Raw genomic sequence first — 19,797 nt, 5'->3', positions numbered from 1 at the left:
ATTAACAGGTCTGTGATGCACTTGTATGTCCGGTACTGCATGGAATGGAATGGATCAACGTGTGTCTACCCGGCGCGGGGAGGCGTGGGTAAGCCTTTGAACCCCATTCGTGATGGAGACCGTGGCTTCCAATTGTTCCCCACGAACGAGAAATTCCCAGTACGTGCGGGTCATACGCTCGCGCTGATTATGTCCCTGCCCTTTGTAAAGCCCCCCATGGTCGGGTGACTTGGTGGATTATATATAAAAAAAAAAAGCAGCCGGAACCGCAAAGAACAATGAAAAATCAACGTGGAAACTGACTGAGGCGGTGTTTGGAAAATTAACAGTCAACATGACTAACAGGTGCATGTGGACTGTACACAGACGAAAGCGACTCAGGTAGGGAGTTGGGGGCGGGCACATAAGCGGGCAGTGCGTACTGAACGAGCGCCGTTCAACCCCGTCCTTCGCTTTGGAAGGAGAAAGCACGACCGCACTCCTCTGGTTTTCAGTCACAGACAATTGTATGTTGGTTCGTAGCGTGCATTGTTGCAATGTTACTTTTCTTGGTGGTTTATTAAATTACGGATTTTTCAAATGTTTGTTTTTTCCTCTGTGCTTAAAAATCATTTAAAAAGCGGCCTGATTAAGCGGCGTATGCTATGCCGCGGGTTGGCTAGTATCACCTAATGTACGAATACCTGCCTTATACCACACAGAGAAAGTAATCGGATGACCCCAATATTAAGGGCACAATTGTCAAAAAATATGAATATGAGTGCCACTTTGGAATGGGGTTAAATATATGCCCCACCTGAGCCCAAACCTGCAACGCATGTCTAAGTGTGGATGAGAGTTGTAGACATAATGTCTTAGATTTAACACCATAGAAAGGGTAAGTGAACACGAGGTACCAAATTCTGTTAAATCAAGATGGGGCAGCTCCCTCTAAGCTCCCTCTTAGTATACAGCTGCCAGTTAGGTCATAGAAAATATGCAGCGTGATATCACTTAAATTCTGGAAACAGAGCCCACCATTCTATTTGGCAAGAGTCATGGTGTTATGTTTAAGTGCAGGCCTATTTTTATTCAATGAAAATCTTCATAGCACCAACTTAACCTCTTCTCAAAAACCTAGGGATGGAGCCTTATGAACCATTGTTTTAGTAATAGATAATTATGTCTGAAAGATAAATTTAGTTTATTTCAGGCACAAATTGAAATCTTTATTGCTTTGAAAGTAATCCTGTAATTAACCAATATAATTCACTCATGGAAGAAGAAACTGTAAGACCTAAATATCGAAATGATCTGACCACTGGTATACTGTGAGGTTCTGTTAAATAATTAACGGAGATGTCCAACGGCAAGAGAGCAGACTTCAACCAATTAATTTTATAACCTAAAAGAAGTGTATATGTTGAAACGATGGACAGTGTTGGTGGAATGCCTGTCACAACATTACCAAGATATAGAAGTATATCATCAGTGTACAATTAAATTTTTTGTTCAGTATTGGCCACAGTTGTTTTTCTTCTTTTGACTGCTCCCGTTAGGGGTCGACACAGCGAGTCATCTTTTTCCATATCCTCCTGTCCTCTGCATCTTGCTCTGTTAATCCCACCACTGGCATGTCTTCTCTCATAACATCCATAAACCTCCTCTTAGGCTTTCTTCTTTTCCTCTTACCTGGCTGCTCCATCCTTAGCATCCTTTTCTCAATATATCCAGCATCTCTCCACTGCACATATTGAAAACCAATGCAATCTAACCTCTCTAACTTTGTCTCCAAACCAATCAACTTTAGGTTTCCCTCTAATGTACTCATTTCTAATCATGTCCTTCCTTGTCACACCCAATGTAAATCCTAACATCTTTAACTTCTGACACTCTTCTCCACTGACTCCACCCTGCCTGTACTCTTCCACACTCCATGTTACTCTGTACTGTTGATTCCAGGTATTTAAACTCATCCACCTTCACCAACTCTAGTTCCTGTATCCTCACCAATCCTCTGATCTCCCTATAATTTATGCACATTTTCTGTCTTGTCCCTGTTGACCTTTGTTCCTCTCCTCTCTAGAGCATATCTCAGCCACTCCGGTGTTTCCACACCCTGCTCCCTACTCTTGCTACAGATCACAGTGTCATCAGCAGACATCATAGACAACAGGGACTCCTGTCTAATCTCATCTGTCAACCTGTCCATCACCTTTGCAAATAAGAAAGGGCTCAGAGCCAATCCCTGATGTAATCCCACCTATACCTTGATGCTGTTGCTACTTACAGCAGACATCACCACTCACACTTCCCTCGTACATATCTTGTACAACTCTTACATACTTCTCCAGATGTCTTCAACTCTTGATCATAGTTACAGGAGTGAAACCAGAACTCAAACACAGCGCCATAGCCAGGAGGTCTAGAGCAAGAATAAAAAGCATATGTGAAAGCAAGCACCCCTGCCTACCACCATGAAATAAATTAAAAGGGTAAGATACAATTGAGTTTGTACAAACTGTAGATGTAGAATTAGAAAACAAAGTTTTATGTTAAGAAAACCTACACCAAACCCCATCGTCATTAATGTGCTCCAGGTAAACTCCCTGTTCACTCTATCAAATGCCTTCTCTACACCCAGTGAGAGCAATGCACTCGAAGATCTGACATTGGAAATGGCATCAATTATATGCAATAGTCTTCTTACATTGTCTGCAGCGTATCTTGTGTTTGGTCTGGATGGACCATTTTATCAGTGATCTTTTGTAACATCTTTTGTAACATGACAGCCAGCACTTTTACAAATATCTTCCTATTTATGAGAGCAATTGGTCGTTAATTATTGCGTTGGGTTGTATCTTTACCTGTTTTCAGCATAATTAGATCATGGATTGATTAACCATACTGTAGAGTGTAAGCCTACAGGGACAGATAATCGAGATCAGAAAGCTTTATATAACTTAATTGACAATCTATCCAGACCAGGACTTTTATTAGATTTAAATGAAGTCAGCTACAGCTGCAATACCTCCATTCGCAAAGGAGCATCCAATTATGTTGCCTCCTCTACTGACTGTTTTAGAAGCTCAAGCCCTGAGGGAAAGTGTTTAATTTCACCATCTGATGGTGCCATATTCTTGGGGTTAAACCTGTGTAAAATTGCATACGTCTGTCATTGATGTATTTAGAATTGCTAGTTATTGTCCCCTCCTTATTTTTTTCATATATAGTTGCTTAAGGAGTTTTTCCTGCTGAGCCTCATTGTTTTCTTATTAATATTTTTCCAATTGATTTAGCACTTCTTCCTCCCACTCCACCTGATTTGAATAAAATTTCCTTATCATCAACAAACCGCACCATTGTATTGAATTTTTTCTTGGCCTTTGTGAAAATCTGATAATAGATGATAAAAGTATAAAAATCCTTTTACAAAAGCCAATAAATATAGAGTTTTTAGAGTTGCTTGTTGGAAATGTCTGATTACAGTAATAAAATTCTGCATACTACTGATAAATTATTTGGGAAGCTTAAAATTCTTAACTGTTATTACCAGTGTTTACTAATATCTTTTGTGTCCAAATTCCAGCTGTTGTTGGAGACGATGAACCTGATGGATATGAAACTGATCACCAAGACTATTGTGAAGTATGCCAGCAGGGAGGTGAAATAATCCTTTGTGACACTTGTCCTCGAGCTTACCATTTGGTATGCCTTGATCCAGAGTTGGATAAAGCACCTGAGGGGAAATGGAGCTGCCCACACTGTGTGAGTGACTTAAAACAAAATGAACTTGTAGTAGAATTATGCTATAGTAGGAAATATATATAGTAGAAAATAAATATATTGACTGAATTTAGAATTTTAGTGATTCAACGTCTAAATAATGAAACTAAAGTACCAAGAAAATTGACAAAGTTTAAAAGAGTCTTTGCTGTGCTATAATATAATATACTGTGTTGGGCTGTGCTGTAATAGAAGAATGGTAACTATGTATTTTAACTTGTAAATTTCTGTAGAAAGCAACAAATTTTAATTTGCCAGTTTAATTAACATGGACAGTATCGAAAAACCAGTATCAAAATTTTTTACTAATTTACACCTCTTATTTATGGTCAGAATAACATTTTTCTTTTCACTTTCATTTTACTGGAATGATATACTATTTGTTGGAATGTAGTAAATTTCTATTTGGGATTTTTGTCCCTGGGTGCAGGACAAGGAAGGTGTCCAGTGGGAAGCCAAGGAGGATGAGGATGAGGACTATGAGGAAGAACTCGAGGATGAGTGTGAGAAAGAAGAAGAAGATGACCACATGGAATACTGCCGAGTGTGCAAAGATGGTGGAGAGCTGTTGTGCTGTGATTCTTGTCCTTCGTCTTACCATATTCACTGCCTCAACCCACCACTGCCTGATATCCCAAATGGGGAGTGGCTTTGTCCACGGTGTACGGTAAGAAATATGCACCTAAATACCAAAACAATTTCTCCACTTTTACCATCCGTTTAACACTTTTGTGTGAGTCAATGCTGTTTATTATATTCCACCTAATATAATTTGTTTGTGAGTATTAATGCCATATAACTTGGTATCTGCAATTTAAATTAGACTAGAATGCCATTATTACATATACTGTGTTTCAGGCAAATCCTTGTATGTGCTGAAAAGGTTGACCTTTTATTAGTGTATGAATTAAATAGATGCTTTGTAACCTCTTTTCTAAACCATAAGGCTGTTGTTGTTTGGTGTGAGATGTTTTTCCATCTTCATGTCCATTTATTAAATCATCTTTTACAGATAAACCATATATAAGATTCATCTTAGATTACTGTGCAACAGATATTGGAGGAAGATTCCCTCTTGAATATATCTTGGTTACAGTGTGAATAGACATATTGTCTTAATTTGTTATTCAAATTTAAATTTCTCTTTTACTGTATGTTTAACACAAATTGTATGTTCCTGTAACAGTAGATTTGTGCTAGCTCTCTGAGCCTGTACTCAGTGAAGAGCACTATATGAAACAAATTGAAATGAAGTGAGACCTACAGGCACTACAGTGGTGTGAAAAACTATTTGCCTCCTTCCTGATTTCTTATTCTTTTGCATGTTTGTCACACAAAATGTTTCTGATCATCAAACACATTTAACCATTAGTCAAATATAACACAAGTAAACACAAAATGCAGTTTTTATTATTTAGGGAGAAAAAAAATCCAAACCTACATGGCCCTGTGTGAAAAAGTAATTGCCCACTTGTTAAAAAATAACCTAACTGTGGTGTATCACACCTGAGTTCAATTTCCGTAGCCACCCCCAGGCCTGATTACTGCCACACCTGTTTCAATCAAGAAATCACTTAAATAGGAGCTGCCTGACACAGAGAAGTAGACCAAAAGCACCTCAAAAGCTAGACATCATGCCAAGATCCAAAGAAATTCAGGAACAAATGAGAACAGAAGTAATTGAGATCTATCAGTCTGGTAAAGGTTATAAAGCCATTTCTAAAGCTTTGGGACTCCAGCGAACCACAGTGAGAGCCATTATCCACAAATGGCAAAAACATGGAACAGTGGTGAACCTTCCCAGGAGTGGCCGGCCAACCAAAATTACCCCAAGACCGCAGAGACGACTCATCCGAGAGGTCACAAAAGACCCCAGGGCAACATCTAAAGAACTGCAGGCCTCACTTGTCTCAATTAAGGTCAGTGTTCACGACTCCACCATAAGAAAGAGACTGGGCAAAAATGGCCTGCATGGCAGATTTCAAGACGCAAACCACTGTTAAGCAAAAGAACATTAGGGCTCGTCTCAATTTTGCTAAGAAACATCTCAGTGGTTGCCAAGACTTTTGGGAAAATACCTTGTGGACTGATGAGACAAAAGTTGAACTTTTGGAAGGCAAATGTCCGTTACATCTGGCGAAAAGGAACACAGCATTTCAGAAAAGAACATCATACCAACAGTAAAATATGGTGGTGGTAGTGTGATGGTCTGGGGTTGTTTTGCTGCTTCAGGACCTGGAAGGCTTGCTGTGATAGATGGAACCATGAATTCTACTGTCTACCAAAAATCCTGAAGGAGAATGTCCGCCATCTGTTCGTCAACTCAAGCTGAAGCGATCTTGGGTGCTGCAACAGGACAATGACCCAAAACACACCAGCAAATCCACTTCTGAATGGCTGAAGAAAAACAAAATGAAGACTTTGGAGTGGCCTAGTCAAAGTCCTGACCTGAATCCAATTGAGATGCTATGGCATGACCTTAAAAAGGCGGTTCATGCTAGAAAACCCTCAAATAAAGCTGAATTACAACAATTCTGCAAAGATGAGTGGGCCAAAATTCCTCCAGAGCTGTAAAGACTCATTGCAAGTTATCGCAAACGCTTGATTGCAGTTATTGGTGCTAAGGGTGGCCCAACCAGTTATTAGGTTCAGGGGACAATTACTTTTTCACACAGGGCCATGTAGGTTTGGATTTTTTTCTCCCTAAATAATAAAACCATCATTTAAAAACTGCATTTTGTGTTTACTTGTGTTATATTTGACTAATGGTTAAATGTGTTTGATGATCAGAAACATTTTGCGTGACAAACATGCAAAAGAATAAGAAATCAGGAAGGAGGCAAATAGTTTTTCACACCACTGTATATGTGCAAACTATGACCTTATCTTTCAGCCACTTTTAGTGTAAATAACCTAATGCCAATCCTTACAAAAATAACATATAGATCTCATTTTTCTATAAAGAAGGATAAAAAAAAAAGTGGGAGAAATTTACTGCATAGGTTTATCAGACAGATTCTGCACTGATTTTTGGTACTTCAAGAATTAATTTTTACCCATTCTGAAATAAAACATCTGGAGTGGTCTCCCCTTAGACTTTCTCGTATACTCAAATATGGGGATGGATATTTGAGGAGTAAACTGCAAGAGAATGATTATATTTCTATATTATGTACATTAAAGAACCATTAACAACAAATCAAATCAAATTAATATATTGAACAATTATTATAAAAGTAAGAATTGAATAAAGTGGACATGCAGCTGCATGAATAAAAGATAAAGTACCACTTAATGGAAATCACCCAAAAGTTGACAGAAATCTGCGTTTTGTACCAAATACTTGTATGCAAAATTTGGTTGACCTAAGTTAAAGCATACTCAAGCTATCATGTTTGCATACACACACACACACACATAATTCCAAAAATGTTGTTTTCAGACTCCAGCAGGTCTAAAACATTGAGATTCATCAAAATCACGAAATGGAATTTTTGGAAGATTCCAATACTTTCCCTTATACTTTGTATACGAAAATGTCAGGGAGGTCTAAAACGTCGAGTTTCATCAAAATCTCAATATCGAATTCTTGGACGGTTACAATACTTTCCCTGTATTTTGTGTACGAGAAAGTAAAAAATGAAAACTGTTTGTCATGTATCTTCTGGCGTAAGTTTTCCTTTCTGTAAAAACTAACAAAAATGAAATCAGAATTAAAGTATTACACGTAATAATGAAAATGTCTTTGTTAATTTTTGTGATAATCTATTTTTCTCTAACCTCTTGCTCTCAATAAATGTTATTGTTATTTGCTTATTATAGGGGCATTGTTAGGCTCACCGAAGAGTGCATTGAATAGTTTTAATTTCTTTAGAAACAGCAGAACCAGTTCATCTTGTGTCTCTTCCAACTTATTTTGTTTTCAGTATGACCTCTGTGATTTTAATTGCAGTGTCCCACGGTGGAAGGAAGAGTACAGAAGATTCTTCACTGGAAGTGGGGTGATCCTCCAACCCCAACCCCTGTACCTCGACCTCTTGATTCCAGTCCTGATGACCCCCCCCCAAAACCCCTAGAAGGTCGTTCGGAGAGGATGTTTTTTGTGAAATTTGCAGGGCAGTCTTATTGGCATTGTTCCTGGGTATCAGAACTTCAGGTAATTTTGAATCCATGACAAAAGCATTGCTCATTAAATTCATCCCTATCTTTTAACTCTATTTAAAATATTTAAAAAAGTTTCAGGTTATAAAAGTTAAAATCTTGTTCCTCTTCCATTGATTCTGAAGATCTTGTATTATGGATTTTTTTTTATTTTTAAAATTAAATAAATCGTTACAGTTCAGAGCTAAAATATAGCCTTTTATTAATTCCCATTAAGAATGGTCAAGTTAAAGTTCAGTCAGTCAGTCATTGTCCAACCCGCTATATCCTAACACATTATATTATAAAGACTTTCTACGAGCATTCACACAGTAAATATTGTAAATTTTAATACCAAGGTTAATATTTTTTTTCACACATGGCATAAGGCAGCAAGTTACATTTTAAGTAGTTTGATGGGTGTCTATTCTGGCATATTTATATATGAGTATCTTTATTTAACATAGACTTGCTTTCATAAACTGAATAACTGTAGAAAAGACATTGCAAACAAAGTAAATTATGACCAAGGATGTTTCTCATAACTTGACAAGATTAATTAATTCTGTTACCTGTAGCATTCATATTGTTCCTTATCACAACATCCTAATTGTTTCCATCACCTCTGCACCTTAATACTACACTACGTTCAACTAAAAGTGCCCATCCTTTAAAAAGAGACTCCAAAATTATCGGTATATGCCATAATTAGAAGCAAGTATAATTTTAAACAAATTATTAAACAGTAGTATTGTTAATGTAAAGGGAGACTGTTAGTTTTTCTATCTTTAAATGGCAAAAGTACTCCCATGTGCATTCTAAGGAATTTTGGTTATTCCACCAGTTCAGTATATGATAATTTATAAAAAAAAGCTGCATCATTTCACATCATAATATTTTTTTCTTCAAAGCGCCCACGTGAAAGAGTACTTTTTATATTTTAAGACAGGAAAAGGGGACTACTGGTAAAGGTAAAACTCGTATAAAATAAACAGCAGATATGTGCTGTACAAATTTGTCAAGCTTTTTTGTTTATTTTTGAAGCCATTTGATTTTTTTTTTCTGGTTTATTCGCATAATTCTCTGTGGTTGAGCATTTAGTACATTTAAATTGGAAGCAATATGGTAAATTGTCTTTCTCACCTCTGGATCCGAAATCAAACTTGAAAGTCTTGTTTTAATCTCCAGTTTTTGTTCCATTTTAAATTGTGTTGCTGCTAAGGTCTGTGTGTTTTACCTCTGTATAAACCACTGTTGTACCTTTGCATATTTTAGACCTTGATAAGCACAATAGGAAAAAAAAATTAACAGCAACAAAAGTGAAGCCTATAATAGTTATCACTGCAGCTGGAGCTTGTTGCATGTATGGTTGGTTTGTGCAGTATATCCTTTCACCCACCATTTATTTATAGATTGCTTTAATCAAATGTCAATTAAACATAAGGTGCTTGCAATTTACAAATCATTAGATTAAAAGCTGGTGTCCTGCCTGGTTTCGCAGCTGGAGATTTACCACTCAGTAATGTTCCGAAACTACCAACGGAAGAATGATATGGATGAACCACCACCTTTTGATTATGGTTCTGGTGATGATGACAGGAAGAGTGAGAAGCGGAAAAACAAAGATCCACAATATGCCATAATGGAAGCTCGCTTTTATCGTTACGGAATTAAGCCAGAATGGCTTATGATTCATCGGATTATAGGTCATAGGTATGTAAAAGGGGACAAGCACCTTTTGACTGTTGTTCTTCTACAAAGTAAATTATATATGTACACGTTTTGATAATACAGTCCTAAGTGGACAGGGTGTTTCTTTTATTAATTTCCCAATCCTTTTTATTTCATATAATTCATGGAAGAATTCCAGATAATTTCAATGGGCATAAGGAAGCTGTAAATTTTTTAAAGTGAAAGTAAGGGTTAGTGGGCATTCTTTGCACATACAGATTTTATTTTTCTGCTTAGAATCACTGAAGAGCCAACATTCACATACATTATTGTGACACAATACTTTACAAGCAAGCATGAACATCATTACCTTTGCTTCATATGAGCTGAGTGCAGGGGTGCTGATTGAACTAGTTTTGTTGCTCATTGTGTATTTAATCTGCAGTGTGGATAAGAAAGGTGGTTATCACTATTTGATTAAGTGGAGGGACCTCACCTATGATCAGTGCACTTGGGAGAAAGATGAGATGGAAATTCCTGAATATGAAAATCAGAAAGTTGCTTATTGGGCGCACAGGTGAGCCTGTAATACTTTAAAAAATGTTACATTTTGAAATAAGTGGACTACATTTAAAATGAGCACAAAAAACTTAACTCTGTAATGTTATGTGTGCAACAAGTTATTTGTATCATTGTTTTCTCATAGGGAGTTAATGATTAAAGATGACCCCGATATTCCAAAGAAATTTAGGAGGCACAGAAATGTTGAAGAGTCACCCCCCACTCCAATAACTGATGTAAGTGTGAAGTTTAGGATTTTTTTTATATAGCCCAAATTACAAGTACAACATGCATTGAGTCACAGAGTTAACTTTCCTGTTCAGTTTCACAATTATTGCATTATGCATAGTAAATACATTTCTGAAATGTTACTTTTATCAGTGAAAGTTTTTGTTAATTTGTTCAAGGAAAATGGCACTATTGCTGATTGAGCCATATGTGTAGATGAGAATTAAGCCAATATCACATTTCACATCTTTTTTCATGGAGTATGTCAGATGAGCTGATCAGTCACGGATTGTCACTGCCCCTGGTCAGTTTACATGATGGAAATTGCAGCTCATTCCACATTTACCAGCTGAGCACCTAACTTTTAGCATAGTTGTGCTTGTCCCTTTTTCTGGCAGCTAACAGTATGCTGTCTGATGTAGTCAGTGCTGTACAGGGTGTTAAAAGCTGCAGCAGATTCAGCAGCAATCTCTACCATTAATTTCATTTTTCCATTCTGTTATGATGTAGTAAAATATAAGATATTAAAGAGATGTGCTTCTCTTCTGTTTATGAGGTCCATAGCCCCCATACTGCCTAGTTAAGTTGACACTGTACTGGCACTGTGTGAAGGGTTAATACCTGAGGTACATTCTGCCACAATCACTGCTTTTTTTCCCCCCATTGTGTTTTAGAACATACAACATAAGACATTAGACAGAAAAGCTTCTGTTTTATTTGTGAAGTTCCAAGCACATGTGTTCCTTTTTCCTGCTTGCTACATTGTATGCATTGTACTGATGGCTGAATGCTAATTGGTTCTCAATTCACACATAAACAGCCCACAAAGAAGCCCCTTCCAACAAAAGAAAAAAATCAAACGTATCTGATTTGATCCTAGCCGTTCATAGGCTGGCTGACTTTCAGTCAGTCGTCAGGAGTGTGCCACCGAATCCTTACTACTGGCTCGGATTATGTAAATTAAGTCTTCAATTGAAAATTGTTGGAAAGTCATTTAATGTAGCATAGCCTTTAGACTCTGTTTTATTACTAATTCTTCAGTCACAATTTTTTATTGTGGTTGCATTAACTATACATTGGCATACTGTGTCAGGTTTAGTGTAGTAAGGTCTCCAGAATTACAAGTGAAATCATTTCTAATGGAATCAGTTGTGACAATAACTCACTTGCTTTGGTAGCACTGAGCGCTTTAATTTCTTGTGTGATATTTTTCTCGGCCTCTATCTGTCTCTTTCATATGGCACTTTTTTTGCAGCCAACAGTGAAGTATGAAACACAGCCAGGTTTTGTTACAGAAACTGGTGGTACTCTTCACATGTACCAGCTGGAAGGACTGAACTGGCTACGCTTTTCTTGGGCACAAGGTACAGACACTATCCTTGCTGACGAGATGGGTTTAGGCAAGACCATCCAGACCATTGTTTTTCTGTACTCTCTTTTTAAGGAGGTAAGTTATAGTATCCAAACTGGTGTTATTTTATGTTTACTTATAATGGTTAATATATGCATGTCACCTGGCTTAACAGAAATTTGATCTTACTATGCATTAAAATGAAAGGAGTGCGTATCATTATGTTTTGACTATTTGATATTTTTTATGCATCCATCTGTAGACAAGCATTACAGTTTAATGACATAAACTGTGGCATACTTAAGGGTAAAATTTTAAGTGGTAGAGTTATAATAACATTTCTATAGTCTGGCAGTGATTCTACATTTAGTTGATGGGCAGATATTGTTGTTTATTAGGTTTATTAATTAATCTCTGTTTTGTTTTTGATATATTTGATCAAATCTGCATCCTTTTATGTGATAGTTCTGTATATAGTGACTAGTGTAATCTATTCTTTCATTTTGCCTTAAGAGTTGTAACCCTCTGCTCCTGCATTTGTTGAGGAGTGTTGTGCAAGAACGAAGTAGTTTCTACTATTGTATAGTATTTCTGAGGTAGCAATGATATAGATAGGCCATCTAGCTCTGTGAAGAGGATTCTGTTTTTCTCTCTGAAATGCCTTTCCCAAGATTTCTTCCCCTTTTTCCCTTTGCAAGGTTTTTGGTATTTTGTTCTTGTCTTCTTATGGAGTCAAGGCAGGGGGGCTTTTAAAAAACAAGGCATTTTAAATCCCTTTGTGGCATTCCTTGTGGCATACATTAAATAAATTATTGCTGTAAATTTTCAGTGAATGAGGAAATGGTAACATGTTAAGAACAGTTAAATGTCATGGATACATTTGTATTAATAAGTATGAAATATCTTTGTGCTTTCTGTGTTACCAGTGCTGTCTCCTTTATGTTAAAACCAAATGTGTCATAAGGTGGTTTTCATAAATACAGGAATAAAAGTTTGTGAAGTCCTTGCCTGTCTGTTTGATTTAGTTGTACTGCCACTCCATCTGACAGTCCTGCATAGTTGCAGATCGAAGCAAGATCACCTATAAATAAAATGCTTCTGAAAATATTTAAATATCCTGAACAATTCTTTTAATTTTTGTCAAGTCCAGGTCAGAGATGGCACCTGTGACAACCTTTTCACAAAAATTTAACATACCTAACACTTTTGCTTTATAATAATAATGATTATAACTTGTTTACCTGTTTTGCATCATAGGGACATACTAAAGGCCCATTTTTGGTTAGTGCTCCTCTTTCAACTATCATCAACTGGGAACGTGAGTTTGAGATGTGGGCCCCTGACTTTTATGTAGTGACATACACTGGAGACAAGGATAGTCGGGCCATCATCCGAGAATATGAATTTTCATTTGAGGACAATGCAATGAAGGGGGGTAAAAAGGCATTTAAGATGAGAGTGAGTATTTGTTTGTGGTTCACAGTTGTTTCTCTGTTTATTTTTAGATGTCTGTTGTATAATTTAATTACAACTATTGTCATTTTTTATTTTATTGTTCTGTGGATAATTGTCATATGAAACTTTGCTTTGAATCTTGAAATCTTTTAAACATCAAATAGTATATATTTAATTTTAGATTAAGTTTTTAAAACCAAAAAAAGTAAAATTTTTTTGCTGCCTGAAATTTAGTGATGGCAGCAGTTTTGCTTCATTTAATTTGCATAAGTTGTGGTTTCTCTGTACCTTTGGTAAGCATTTTTAAATAGTGTCAGAATATAAAGAAGGAAAAAGAATTAAATAATTAATACTAGTGCAACATCCATCAACATATATATATATTTTTTTTTACCTCCCTTATTTGATGTAATGAAAGGCCTCTTGTTCTTTTACTGTGCCTCGGGTCATTGTGCAAGTGACGAGAGAGCAAGACTTACACTTCTCACACTCTTGCTTTGCTTCAGATACAATTGCAAGAGTAAGAGAAAGACATGCATATTACACTCTTTCACTTACACTTACCACTGCACACATCTGTATGAGAAAAGGCGTGTGTCTGACATAATTTCACTTATGATTAACCACAAAAGCAAGATACAGACCACCCCATACTCTTGGTATGTTTCACTCACCTTGACATGCAGTGCAAAGAAGAGATGTGTGCCTTCTGATCACTTGCCCTCTCACAGTCTTTTCTGCCCACTGAGGCATGGAGAAAGATAGGCTTCTGTTATTCTCCTGCTCACTCTCACTCAGCAGAGCTGTGAAGAGAAGTGAGATAAGCCGTGTGATTTTTCTTTTTTCTTTTTTAAAAGAACCCATTATAATATCATGCACAGAGGCTGAGTCACCCACTAAATAAGAATGCATAACAAAACAACTACATACCTGTTGATGGATAAAAGGAAGATCAGTTTCATTTTATTATAATAAGATTAATGATACAGTTCCTGATTAAAAATGCATTTATATTTAAACTTCTATTATCGACACAGAGATTTAGTCAATGTTTTCAAGTATATCGGTAAGAATTTTAATATTAGCTTGAACTAAGAAACAAAACAACAACAATTGCTTAAAGGTCAAGTTCTGTATTTTTCAAGTCAAAAGTTATTTCTTCACATTCATTGTATATATTAGTTTGCTGCTTAAAAATTGTGTTCTAAAGTGAAGTATTTTTTTTAATAAAGGCGGGAAAAGAATACATATTTTTTAATTGTTTTAGAGCACAAATGTATGTGGCAAATTTATATACAGTATACCATGATTGTGATGAAATAACTTTGACATGCAAAATAACAAATTTAATTAAACAGGAATAATTTTTGCATTTTCTGTGTAGAATCTTTATTTTCAGGATTTTAAATGTGAAGGGCTTACATTTTTGTTTTATCTCTATTGGACATACAAGGATCACTAATAAAAATTATATATAACAATGTATAACATTATATAGTATAATTATATAATACAGGTAAAATTCCATTAGAACGAATTGCAGGGGACCTAAAAAAGTATTTTTTTGTAATGAAATTTCATAGTAATGAGATTCTGTATTTGTCACTATAGTGTTTTCTTTGCGTCCAGGCGTTTGCAATCATTTCAATAGTTTATTTCGCTTTAATTTTAATCTCCTCCTGTCTACAATTTATGCTGATGAGAATTTTTCTCAGCATTTCCTTGTGATAATACACTTTCAGGGTGCGAATGATGCCCAAATCCAATGCCCGAAGCACTGCTGTGCAATTGAGTGGGAAGAATTCAACGCGAACATTATCTAAATGGGGAAGCATTTTGTGGGCAGCACAGTTATCAATCAGAAGCCAATTCATCCTTTTCTTCTTCATATTGTGAGGTTTCCGAACTCTTTTGAGATCCCCCCATCCAACGGGGTGACGTGCCGAAATGTGCCCCAAAGCGTATTTGCCACGTCTGTGGAAGATTGTTTGTGCGTTGCCGGGGCAGGGCAACAGCAGGTTAACTGTGCTTCAGTGGAGCGCCGCAGAGGCAAATCCTAAAAGGTCGGGGTCGCGCTATAAGTCCCTGTCTTGCACCCCAAAACCCGAGGCTGAGTCTCAGTAGTTTAGAAAACCAGCTTTAATTCAGCTTGAAACAGGAACAGCACGGTTATTTATTGTAGAAGGATCTGCCACTCTCCTATACACAGACGCAGCAGTCAGGCAGGGGTGTGGCCAGGTTAGTGGCCAAGTTCAGGTAATCCTGTTCCCTGCATTTACAGTGTTCCTTGCATCACCCATCAAGATCTTTTCTGTTTGCTTTGGTGGCAAGTGGCAGCAGAGCTGTGAGCCTGCTATTGCATCGGCAATGGATAACCAGTCTTCCATAGAAGCCGTGATAGCACTTCGGGATGCTCTTCTGTGTCTTGTCCAGTTGGGGGAGGTCTCAAGAGAGTTTAGAAACCTCATATTTTCTTGAATGAGTGCCGCATTAATAGGAATGTTTCTTGAGCGAGCATCACTAAACCACATAAAAACTGCCTTTTTGACATCTTCAAATGCAGCAGTTTGTATATGTTTGCAACCTGAGATTTTCCTTCTTTTTTTGCTCGGTCTTTCAAGAAAATTGACAACGTCGATGGCAAAATTCCGAATCCACTGACAACGTCTTTTTTCTTTTTGCCACAATCAAGAGCTGCAAAAATGTTACGTTTTTATTCTTCTAATATGAACTGTTATCGTTTTTACATGTCTGCCGTTTCTATAGGAGGGTGACATTGAGTTAAATTCCAGTGGATGTTTTTCAGATGTTGACGAGCAATAAGCAAAAGGTATCACTGAAAACAAAAACAGCAAAAAAACAGTTCAAGGAAAGTTCAAAGAAAGAAAAAAAAATTTACAGTGTTTCTGTTTGGGGATTGTTGATCACAAATGAGCTGTGATCACAGCACTAACTGCTCTGTGGATGATTCATTCAGGCATTTCACAGTCTTTTGGGCACTTTGTTGTAATGAAAGTATCTGCTGAATTTACTTCGTAATAACGAGATTTCTATAGACTCGTGTCATATGGGGAAACTGTCGGGACCATAAACATACTTCATTGTAATGTAGTACTAGGTTGTTGTACTGTGTTAGCCGTTATGAATGTAGAGAAAAGCCAAGCAAAATGACAACTTTTATTGGCTAACTAAAAAGATTACAATATGCAAGCTTTCGAGGCAACTCAGGCCCCTTCTTCAAGTTGCCTCGAAAGCTTGCATATTGTAATCTTCATTGTAATGAAAATTTTACTGTAAATATATTCATTGTAATGGAATTTTACCTGTATAACTTTATATTATATAACAGTATATTGTATAACAGTATGTAACAGTATATTATATAACATTATATATCACTAATAAAAATTATATAATTAGTTGTTTGATGGAAGTGAAATATGGGTCATATTCATACACTGTGCCCAAAATGTTTTAAAAGTAGTGAAACACAATAATGGCACCTCTAATAACCCTCTCTTTTTTCTTTTAGCAATTAGACATAGTTAGCAGGTCATTGCAGCTGTTGCATGTATTTATGTTACCTCCACGTTCTGGCTGTAGCAGTGCAGGATTATATTAGAGTGTCCAAATATCCAAGCAAAAAATAAAAACAATTTTATATATTGTAATGCATATAATGTGACATCTGAAAATAGCATGTCTGAGATTGGAAAGAAAAAAATCTACTTTTGTATTGAGGATTTACAGAAAGGTAGCATCATGGAAATAAGTAAATAATAGGCATGAAAAGTTTTTCAAAAGTTGATAGAATATTTCATACAGAAAAAAGACAAAGTGACACGTCTGCCAATGAGCTACATTTTCTATTTGGCTCTGGATGAAAGAAGTTAGCAATAAACAAGGAAATCACTTTATAATACTAAAAAGCAACATTGTACAGTACCTATTTTAATGAAAAATAATATGCACGTGAATGTGTATATAATACACACAAATTTAATAAGTATGTTCTTATATAATACACCACCACGACTGCCCATTTGTCTGTCCAGGATTTTAAATCACTTGTAGCTCGCAAACCGTTTGATCTATTGACCTTGAAATTTGTTACATATGCACTGCGTGACATCTACTGTCTGCTTTCAGGGTGATGATTGACCTCAAAGTTTATTCCTCTTTTTTATTTTTATTTTATTTTATTGTAGAATCAGCTCTCGACAGTGGCCAGCATGGTGGCCTTGCAGCGCATGCATACAGGCACTGTTCTCATCCCTACCACCTTAGCTGACGCTTCTCCTAGCGCTTCATATCTTAAATCATTCTTGAGGCAGATTGAAGACTTTAGTGCCAGCTGAAGTAAAAAATGTAGGAAAATGTACTAAGTAATTGTAACACAAACACTGACTTAATCAGTTTTAATGCAAAAAGATGCTGACGAAAGATAGGAAAAGCAGGCTTCTAATGTGAAGAAAAGACCTGCTCAGGAAACAGCAAGCGCATCAACCTCTGAGCAAACGAATGCTAAACGTACAGAAAAAGTGTATGAAAACTATGAATGCTCAAGCCATGTGTATTTTGTGCCGTTACTGGTATACCATATTTTGACAATTTTTAAATTGAACATTTCATGTAGATTGACAAAGTCATACACTATAGCATGACAATTTTTGCATCCATTCACTCTAAAAATTTTAATATTGCTTACTAAATTGAATCTACTTCATAATATTGATTATTGTTTGTATCTGTCTATTTTTAATAGTTATATTTTTAGTTCTTTAAATTATTTACATAAATACTGTATTTTTCAGGGAATTCACATGCAGTCCTAAACATAGGAGAAGGGTAGAAATAGGGAGCTATGTATGATGTTTATTATAAATATAGGAATTATTAATAGAATGGATTTTATATATTTTTTTTGCTTTTGAAGAAGTCATCTGCTGGCAGAGTTAAGTGAAAAAATGTAATCTGTACATGCAATGATTTTGCATACCACTTACATGAGAATTCTTTACCATGCCTTTTAGTATTTGTTCCCTGTTCATTTTAGTCTCTTTGTTTCTTATCCCAGAGAGAAGCACAGATTAAATTCCATGTCCTGCTTACCTCTTACGAACTTGTCACCATTGACCAGGCTGCACTTGGCTCCATTGATTGGGCGTGTTTAGTTGTAGATGAAGCTCACAGGCTGAAAAACAACCAATCTAAAGTAAGTTACTTTTGAAAAATCTGATACTATATTTTTATGTATTTACTAGGAAAAAAGTGACTTATTTTTATTTCTTATCAAGTTTTTCAGGGTGTTAAATGGATATAAGATTGACCATAAGCTACTGTTGACTGGAACTCCACTCCAAAACAATCTAGAGGAACTATTTCATTTACTAAATTTTCTCACACCTGAGAGATTCAAGTACGTTACTTTGTTCAGTTTGACTAATAACCAGTTCTCATATAGTATGCACTCAAATATTAATCAGTTGTAAATTTTTTTACAGTTTTTGTTCTGATGTAGCCCTGTCTTACAGTACAGCTTTTTTTGACAATTATTTTTTATTTATAACTCATTAAGTGAATTATTGTTGTTATTGTCTTCCTTTAGTAATCTTGAAGGCTTCCTTGAAGAGTTTGCTGATATTTCTAAAGAGGATCAGATCAAGAAACTTCATGATCTGCTTGGACCTCACATGCTGCGGAGACTTAAGGCTGATGTTTTTAAAAACATGCCTGCCAAGACAGAACTAATTGTGCGTGTAGAACTCAGTCCAATGCAAAAGTACGTTTTTCTCAAAATGTCATCTTTGCACTTTAGGTGATGCCACTGTAGTGAAGTTTCTACATCTTGTTTTCAGGTTGCTCGGGTGACTGGGGGTTTTCATTATTCTTCATTAATTTCACAATTGTTTGACTCCATTTTGTAAAATATTTAATTATTTCATGAAAATATAAGGGACTTATAGTTTTGTGTTTATATATTTGCATAACCCTTACTCTTATGCTGCAAGATGTTGGACTTTGCTAGTAATTCAAGGCTTTGCAAACTGAGTACTTAAAATAGTTGCATATCAGTTATTATTTTTGTTGAATAATTTTTCCAAAGTACTAACACTGATTGTATTGTGTCTATATTGTTTGCTTATCCAACATATTTTTGTTTGAAGGAAATACTACAAGTATATTTTAACTAGAAACTTTGAAGCACTGAACTCTAAGGGTGGTGGAAATCAGGTTTCGCTTCTCAACATAATGATGGATTTGAAGAAGTGCTGCAATCATCCATATCTGTTTCCCGTGGCTGCTATGGTGAGTTTGCTTGTGCAGTCATGCCTATTTATTTTAAACTATTTGTTTATGGTGTAAAATGCTTTTGTCACTGAATTATTTTTTCTTCTATTCAGGAATCTACAAAACTACCAAATGGAGCGTATGAAGGCACTGCACTGGTTAAAGCATCAGGAAAGCTTATGTTGCTACAGAAGATGCTAAGAAAGCTGAAAGAGCAGGGCCACAGAGTATTGGTGTTCTCTCAGGTTACACTGATTTCCTCTCTCATATTAGTTCATAAACACATATTAGGAAAAGTGGGCAAATGAATGTTTAAATTTGTATAGATCTAATTC

The 19,797-nt window shown here is 36.1% G+C and overlaps 1 protein-coding gene across 7 annotated transcripts in view; it reads left to right on the top strand.

The window, feature by feature from the left end:
- chd3 (chromodomain helicase DNA binding protein 3) overlaps positions 1-19,797 on the top strand; it is a 171,698-nt gene that overhangs the window by 55,224 nt on the left and 96,677 nt on the right. For all 7 annotated transcript variants that reach the window (XR_005632883.1, XM_039747026.1, XM_039747025.1 and 4 more), the window contains 13 exons: positions 3,569-3,747; positions 4,196-4,432; positions 7,718-7,921; positions 9,407-9,618; positions 10,022-10,153; positions 10,283-10,373; positions 11,621-11,812; positions 12,974-13,174; positions 18,249-18,386; positions 18,469-18,590; positions 18,780-18,953; positions 19,339-19,480; positions 19,576-19,707. Coding sequence is in view for 6 of the 7 variants with exons in the window: in XM_039747026.1 (XP_039602960.1) it covers positions 3,569-3,747; positions 4,196-4,432; positions 7,718-7,921; positions 9,407-9,618; positions 10,022-10,153; positions 10,283-10,373; positions 11,621-11,812; positions 12,974-13,174; positions 18,249-18,386; positions 18,469-18,590; positions 18,780-18,953; positions 19,339-19,480; positions 19,576-19,707 (2,156 nt within the window). In the remaining variant the exon portion in view is untranslated. The remainder of the gene's footprint in view (positions 1-3,568; positions 3,748-4,195; positions 4,433-7,717; positions 7,922-9,406; positions 9,619-10,021; positions 10,154-10,282; positions 10,374-11,620; positions 11,813-12,973; positions 13,175-18,248; positions 18,387-18,468; positions 18,591-18,779; positions 18,954-19,338; positions 19,481-19,575; positions 19,708-19,797) is intronic.

This window comes from Polypterus senegalus, chromosome 3, assembly GCF_016835505.1.
Source record: "Polypterus senegalus isolate Bchr_013 chromosome 3, ASM1683550v1, whole genome shotgun sequence".
NCBI classification, from domain to species: Eukaryota; Metazoa; Chordata; class Cladistia; order Polypteriformes; family Polypteridae; genus Polypterus; species Polypterus senegalus.
This window is presented reverse-complemented; position numbering and strand designations above follow the sequence as displayed.